The following is an 8049-nucleotide window of genomic DNA, read 5'->3' as shown; positions in this document are numbered from 1 at the left end:
CGCTTTGCGGGGGTTGATCTTCCTCAGGACTGTGCGTACCTGGCCTGGTGAGACAGTTAGTGGAGGGGGAGGTGGGGGGTTGGGTGGTCTCGGTATGTGTGCGCTTCCTCTCTGTGCTGTAGTTGGAGGTCTCAAAGCGGGTATAGAAGGTGTTGAGGTCATCCGGCAGGCTGTCTGTGGAGCTGATGATGCTGGTGGTGGTCCTGTAGTCTGTGATGTGTGATCAAAGATCATCAGGTTTTTTTTTATATAAAAGTCAGTACATGTCACAGTAATAAATAATAACATTAATGATATCTGAATTCCACTTAGCTGCTTGAGTTTCAGGGTCCTGGTATTATGCCTGCTGACTCACTGTCACACTATTATGGTTTACTGGGACACTTGAATACAATGGAGGTAGCGTTAATGCTATGATATTAACGCTTGTGATTTTCCTATGTCAGGTCAAAAGGTCTGACAGCCTGCTGTACTCTAGAAACTACTCTCAATTTCCACCATTTATGTCTTTCCCCTTGCTTCCGTTACCAGTTGTGTTTATCAGCTGACCTGATCTTCGACTCATTTGTGCATCACTGACACCAACAATGTTTCATGAAGCCATGAGAGCATTTGTTTAGCTTTTCTTTATTCTATTTTTCAATTGTTGTTTTAGTTATTTAAATGAAACATTTGAAGTTACAACCCCTAGGTGGTTTTTTACTTTTTTGTCCTTCCGTGAGTCAGGCCGTGACAGCCTTCTGTTTTGACCTTGAGGGTAATCACCCTGAAATAATGACACAGTGCTGAAGTCCTCAGGTGTCCTGCTGAGCTGCTCCCTGCTGCAACTCAGCATGATGCTGCACTGTGTCCTTGTTTATTTTGTTTTTATATGTGCACTTGTCTGGAGATATTCTTCCATATATGTCAGCATGGGTTTGAAGGAGTCGCGTATAGTAGCATAGCACATGGTTTTTACATATCAACAGTTGATTGCTTCTTAGTGAGATGTGGATGACAAAATATAGATTTCAACAAAACCTACAGCATTAGCCGTGTGTGTGTTCATTTGTTTTGCATACACGTGTGAAGTCCTTTGCATGAGCCTGAGGGGGGTGTTTATATTTGTATTTACAACCTGAGGGTTGGAAAATGACCTGTCTCCTGTGATTATACCCTGTGTAACCAGAAGTGACGTGGTAATTGTGAAATCTATTTAAAAGAATTGTAGCTTGTCTCTCTCTCTCTCACGCACACACACTTGCCCACTCTCTTTCTTTCTGCCTTCCTGCCTCTCTCTTTTTTAGGTCATTACCAGAGCTCCTTTTATTACACCTGCTTGTTGCAATGTTATTCCTACAGCTCTGTTCAGATTCTGTTTTGTCAGTTTTAGTTGCTGTTGTTTGCTCATCTCTCCCTTCCTTCCTCACCTCTTACAGCTTCACGTTTCTTGTTCTCTGTTCATATGTCACACGTTTTTATTTCTAGTTCCTCTTGTTTCTCTGGTTAAGTGTGTTTATACAAAAGCCCTGAATCAAATCAACTCTGTGATGTTGCTAATATCGCTATGACAGGGAGTGCAAACGGTGGAACAATCTCTGCTCACCTTATACTGCACTTTCCACATGTTGATATTTAATTTTTCTTTTTCTTTTTCTTCCCCCGCTTCCACACACAGTGGCGTCCATTCCTTCCTGGGCTGAAATATGAAGTAATAGACTCAGCTTACATCTCCATGTACACAGGTAAGATGCAGGCCAATCAGCCCTGCTCATACAGTTTATGGAACTCTTTTCTGTTAACTTGTCTTGGGAATAAAACAAATTTCATGATGAATTTTGATATATAAAAGTTATTATGTTTCTTGTTAAGATACACATTGAAACTTGTTAGTGATTAAAAAGAAATTCTTTCTGTTTAGCCGAGAGCTTGCCAAATAGAAAGAGTGAATGATGCTATTAAAACAACTTTATTAGTCTAGTCTGGTATCGATCAGTAGTTTAATGTCACAGAATCCTTTTTTGAACCAAGATGTGCTTCTCTCTCATCAGCTCACTTTTATTGTACAGTATATGTCTTGATGAAGGTTTTGAATTGATGCTTTGCCTCATTTCCATATTAATGCATGGCATGTTTTTTCTATGTGGCGCCAGAGAGAAGATACAGAATCTTAAATGCTCTCTCCCTTACTGAGTTCTCCAGTTTTGCATTGTAGTGTTTGATATTCATTCCTGTTTGACAGAGAAAAATATGTTTGCTTGTCCCATTAGTTATTCAGTTTTATTAAATCTCTCATTGGCTTTCAGTTAACATTTTGTGTTCAGCTGTTGTGGCACTTCAGAAGAGGATATAAATGTTCTGTTCAGAAATGTTCTTTGCACCAAAAATATGTTTATGTGAAAATAAGCATCTTGCAGATTAACTGATGTGAGCTATTTGCCCAGTCGAGTCCAGTGAAAAAAACAATGTTGTGTGAGCATGAGAGGGAGGACTTGTGGGGGGGCAGAACAAGTAATGAGAATGAGGAAATACTGGGAGTAGAACCCTGGTTCATTTCCTCCTGCGGTGAAATTCAAATTGCTCCTTGCCTTAAGAGAGAAGAAATTTCGCTCTCCAAAACCCTTCCCCTGTGGCGCCTGTACACACAACACCATTGAAAGTCTGTGGTTTAATTTCAAACTGAAGCCTGTAACTCCTGGCAGCAGTTGTCAACACCCAGGGGTAAATTACGTATGCGTGCCAGTCTTCTGCTCTGACAGCCAAGGGGCCTGGGGGTTTGAAGCACAAAGCTGGTGCAGCTGCGCCTTCTGCTGGGAAAAGTCTGCCTTCCACTTTTTGATCTTCTGCTTTTTCTGTATAGCACCAAGTACTTGGTGTGAGCTTTGCATGACACGCTGACTGGTCTGCTCCCTGACAAATGTGACAGTAGTGGAGTTTCCATGACTGGTTGTTCCAGAAGGTGCTTCCACTGTGCAGAGCTGAGTGAAGTCTGAAAGAAAACCAAGCATAAGCATTTTATAATTTATAATACATTTACACAACCACACAGACACACACAGTTTTTCACCAGACAGCCACCAAAACAATAAATATTTTTGTTTGGTTTGACCATGTGGATAGGGTTTGGCTCAAATAATTGTGTCATACATAGATTAATGCTGTATTTTTTTTATTATACCCTAGCTATTGTCATATGTATAACATGATGAAAATGTAATTAAAAGAAAGAGAAGGACAGTTTGTTTCATTATCTTTTTTGATTTTCTGTTTGTTTTGAGGATTTCAGTAACATAGATAAGTAGTTAGACTTGGTGAGGCTTGTGTGTAGTAGAAACCAGGTATGTGTTACATGATAGAATAATAAAAAAAAAAGGCTTTTTCCTTGTAGCATGGACACACAAAGACGAACACACTGAATGTGCACATTCCACCCGCTGGAGGATAAAAATGATGCTGACCACCCTGTTAATTATAAAGCATTTCTCCCATCAGGCCTTGCTCCTGACGTGCCATTAATCACACATGCTCTCTCCTCTTTCCATGCTATCGATTGGTATTAATTATGACTCAGCTCTATTCTGTTTTTGTGTTCTTCCAACTTTTTTCTGATCCTCTCACTTCAGCTTTTTGCCTTCCTCTCTGCCTCTCTTTTGGTCTTTTTCCTCCCCAGTCCCAACTTTTTCATGGCTTGTAAAGATTTATAATTATTACTACAAATAATGTGTAAAATGTTTTCCTTCCAACTGCTGACATTAAATTTGTCCACTGTTATGACCATCAAAGCAGTGAATGCAGTAATGAATATTCCTCTTTGCCTCTTCTACACAGTCTCTACCTCACACTATATCTGTCTGTCTTTGTATTTTTTAGATGAGTCCAGTCTGAAAATGAACAGTGTGGACCATATCCCACAGACCCTGGCCAGTCACATTCGTCTCCCAGTGGAGTCTAAGCCCCAGGGTCTGGAAGGAGGCAGCACCACGCAGCATGGAGCAGATATGCTGAAGCCAGACCCCAGGGACACCTTCTACAGCAGTAAATCTGCCAGTCATCATTTCAGACTGTTCCCCTTTTTCTACCCTCATCCTGCTTTTCTGGACTGTTTTTTTTTTATCTTACTGAGTAATTGACTGTCTCACAGTATCTCTAGCTGTCAGTTGAGCTACCTTTATTTTGTCTGGCTGGTTGCGTCCCATTTTGTCTGTTTTTCTCCTTTCTTATGTCATTGCCCTGATCATCTCCCAGCTTTGTGACACATAAGGTTGTTGAAACCAGAATTTCATATACACGTCTCAAATATTTGCCTGTCTCTGCTTCTCCCTTCAGCTCCGATGATTGACCCCTCCCGCCTGGAAAACGTTCTTCCAGCTTGTCTCTACTCTCCAACCTACGTAGTCAAAGATTTCCCCATTGCTAGATACCAGGGCCTGCAGTTTGTAAGTCACCTCCACATCACCTTCCCCATGGTTCACAAATGACCTGGCCTGCAGGATGTTTGTATCGGTTTGTGTGAGACAGCCTGCGTTTGGCTGTTTATGCTAAAATTATTCTTGCGGGGTCATGAGAGGTGTATCCAATTATGGCAGCCATCTTTTAAAGTAGTTCCTTACAGATTCAGTGTAATACTCCGATGAACTGCAGAGAGGACAAAGGAGCATAGAAGCCAAGTCCCTGCTGATATGGACATTACCACAGCATTTTTCTATGTGTATGAAAACATCATAAAGCAAGCAAGTAGCAGGTAGTGTTGTGCACTGCTCCCCTCTTTAGGATAAAATGAATTACTGCAGCAGCTGCAGAGACAAGTGATAAGCTAGAGATGTGGGCACATGTTTCAGTTTTGACATTTGAGTAAGATTTTAATGTAATCTTCACATATCACTGCTAAATTAGAATGAACTCCTTTATCATCCTTTATGTTTTCTGGAGTTATTTCATTTTGGATTGACACTGTGCTTTTCTTCAGGTCTATCTTTCTTTTGTCTACCCCAATGACTTCACACGTCTTACACACATGGAGCGAGAGAATAAGTGTTTCTACAGAGAGTCGCCTATCTACTTGGAAAAGTAAGGACATTATTCCTTTTATCTCCCAAAAAGCTAAGAGACCATTTGTCTCTGTCTTATATATACAAGCAAGTAGACTGATTATGCAGAATAACTGTTTCTCTGTGAATTTGATGGCAGTGATTCATATGACCTTCCACCATTAAGTTTATTATGCTGCAAGGCACACTGAAACTTCAACCTGCTGTTAAATCTCATGGCTGTGTGTGTGTGTGTCCGTCATTTGCTCTGTCTTCCAGGTTTGGGTTCTACAAATATATGAAGATGGATGAGGAGGAAGATGACAGGCCGTTCTTCTTCCCTAACCCAGAGGGTAACTAATAACGAACTCCTGCATGCATGCACACACTGACATGTACGTATATGCACACATACTGTACACACACTCAGTGAACTTTATGTCTGTCTTCAGATTTCCTAGAGGAAGAGGAAGTAGTAGAAGCAGAGGACGAGGCGGAGATCGTTGGCACACAGTCGCCCAAAAAGCCCTCTCATCCCAGCCAGCTCAATCACATCCCCAACCCCTCCCATCAGCACTCAAATCCTGGGCCCACACCAGCTGGCAGAGAAGGGGAGGAAGAGGAGGAGAACCCTGTAGAAGAGGAGGAGAGGGCAGCCAACAGTAATGTACACCACAGAGGAAGGAGGCACTTTCCTCACAGAGATGGACAGATGGGTAGAGATCTGGACAGAGAATGGGGACGAGATCATACAAGAGGAAACACAGGACAGAATACTAAGAATAGACTTGAAGAGCCCCAGCCCAGACTGCTTGGGCCAGATACTGACAGTGTGGTTCAGGGTCGCTCCCTGTCCTGGATCCACACTGGTCCTGCAGAGCTAGACCCTCTCAGGAGAGGAAGAGGAACGGGTGCTGGAGGAGGAGGAGGGGGAGAGAAAGGAGCTGAGACACCACCTAAACTGAGCAAGTCTTCACTTCTTTTCCCCCAAAAGTCCTCCCTTTCTGCTCTCGCCAGCCGTGCCAAGCAGATCCTCAGCAACTCTGCACATAGCAACAACCCATACAACAACAACAACAAGGTGGCTGGAAACAAGAAGGAGAAGAAGGAGGAGAACAAGATCTACATCACCAGACCTCGGCCCATCAAGGAAAGGGAGAAGGAAAAGGAGAGGGAGCAGCGCCGGGAAAGAAAGGAGGAGAGGGCTTCTCGCCACCCTAGAGAGGTCTTCTCAGGGGTCTTTTTATACCAAACTGGGAAGACCACAAGGCTGGTGAACCTGGATGCCAAAGGACACACTGGGAGAGGGGTAACAGGGGGTAGGACCCTTGTTAGTACTCCTCAGCTGTGGCCCAACCCTCCCACAAAAGAGGGTAAGACATCACCTCACAATGGAAGCATTAACATACAGAGTGAAAGTGTACAGAGGACTGCCAGGAGGGCAACAGTGGCAAGGCAACCAGAGAAAAACAAGAGGAAAGGGAAGCATCCGATTTTGAAAACTACTGTCACAGCTGATCTACCAAGCAAAGAAGGCCTGCTAACCCCCCGGTCACGTCACATAGATCCCCCTGTAGTTACCCCACCAAGGTTAAACTCCACAGAAAATAGTCTCCAAGGTCAAACACGGGTCACGTCTTACCTCAGGACCTCAGAGTTCACAGAGTCCCAGCAGCATCCAGAGACGGACCCAAACCCAGCAGAACCCGAGCAGAATACACACCGCTCCAGTCCTGACCCTGATCCTGAGCCAGAACCAGAGGAGGGTGAGATGTCAGACTACAGCTATGAGGAGGTTGAGGCTCGGCCAGGATGGGCTGAGGAGAGCATAAACTGGCAGAGGACCTTCTCGGTCAATCCAATGGACTTTGAGCTTCTGCGCTCTGATTGGAATGACCTTCGCTGCAATGTGTCTGGTAACCTCCAGCTGGCAGAGAGTGAGGTGGTGGATGTGCTGGCACAGTACATGGAGAAACTGAACGAGCACAACGGCGGGTAGGGATGATGGAGAGAGTGAGAATGATGTGACTAAAAGGGCTTATGTTTCCCCTGCAACCTTGTAAATGTGATTTCTTATGTTAACCGTTATGTAAAGCGAAAAGTAATTTCACTGAGAACATATTGGTCATGCCCTGGTGCTTTGACTTCTTGTTAGCAGAAGTCTATGTGCTGATTACCATTTTCTGCAGCAGTACTTGGAAACCCTGATGTTATTTGTTTGAAGTAGCATGGCCATTAACTTTATTTTTGTTTTCCTCCCACCGTTCTGGCTTCACAGCACCACAGATAACGAGTAGCAGCATTTTTGAAGTGGTCTGCCTACAGTCAAACCATAATTAATTAAAGCTGTAAGAATGATAGAGGAAATAGTGTTTTATATGTGCAGCCTTCTCCTTTTTTCATATTATATTTCAGAGCATGTACAAGCTGTCTGTGTTTTCTTGAACTTGTTTATGTCGGTGCCCCAGGATCTACACTCTGCTGAGAATCATCAACGTTGAAAAGCGGCGCGACTCTGCAAGAGGAAATCGTTACCTGGTGGAGCTGGAGCTAATGGAGAGAGGCCGCAGTGTGGTGCGTCTGTCAGAATACATTTACCTGCTGCTCCACCGTGGCAGGCAAGGAGAGGAAAGTCTTGAGAACACTGAATCTGCACCAGCTTCAACACCGCCTTCAGTCCCCTCCACTGTCCCATCTAGCCTCGCCACTCCACCGCCCCCTCCCTCTACCAGATACTCCGCCCTGCCTGGAGCGACCCCCTGGAGCACTGCCTATGCCAAGCCGCTGCTCTGCCAACCAGTCATGCTGCAGTGGAGGAGAGATGTCATGGTGCACTTTGTAGTGCCAGGTCAGCCAGTAGTGTAATTTGGTTAACAGAATAATTTGTGTAGAACCAGGTGTGACACTAAGATTAGTCATGCTTTATTTTCTACTGACCCAGAGAACGTAATGAAAAAAGTTCAGAAGTTCAGAAGTTTGGGTTTTCTAACTTTCTGTCCTCCTTCCCTGTTGTTCTTAGTAAAAAACCAGGCTCGCTGGGTTC

The 8049-nt window shown here is 43.9% G+C and overlaps 1 protein-coding gene across 1 annotated transcript in view; it reads left to right on the top strand.

Moving 5' to 3' along the window:
- Nucleotides 1-8049, top strand: part of b4galnt4a (beta-1,4-N-acetyl-galactosaminyl transferase 4a) — a 138466-nt gene that overhangs the window by 126976 nt on the left and 3441 nt on the right. The window contains 8 exon segments of the mRNA XM_020623274.1: nucleotides 1658-1724; nucleotides 3850-4014; nucleotides 4306-4415; nucleotides 4946-5046; nucleotides 5286-5359; nucleotides 5459-7001; nucleotides 7475-7854; nucleotides 8026-8049. The exon segment at nucleotides 8026-8049 is cut by the window's right edge and continues 3 nt beyond it. Of these exon segments, the coding sequence (XP_020478930.1) occupies nucleotides 1658-1724; nucleotides 3850-4014; nucleotides 4306-4415; nucleotides 4946-5046; nucleotides 5286-5359; nucleotides 5459-7001; nucleotides 7475-7854; nucleotides 8026-8049 (2464 nt within the window).

Source organism: Monopterus albus, unplaced genomic scaffold, assembly GCF_001952655.1.
Source record: "Monopterus albus unplaced genomic scaffold, M_albus_1.0 scaffold295.1, whole genome shotgun sequence".
Taxonomy (NCBI): domain Eukaryota; kingdom Metazoa; phylum Chordata; class Actinopteri; order Synbranchiformes; family Synbranchidae; genus Monopterus; species Monopterus albus.
The sequence above is the reverse complement of the archived record's forward strand: the minus strand, read 5'-3'. Positions and strand labels throughout refer to the sequence as shown.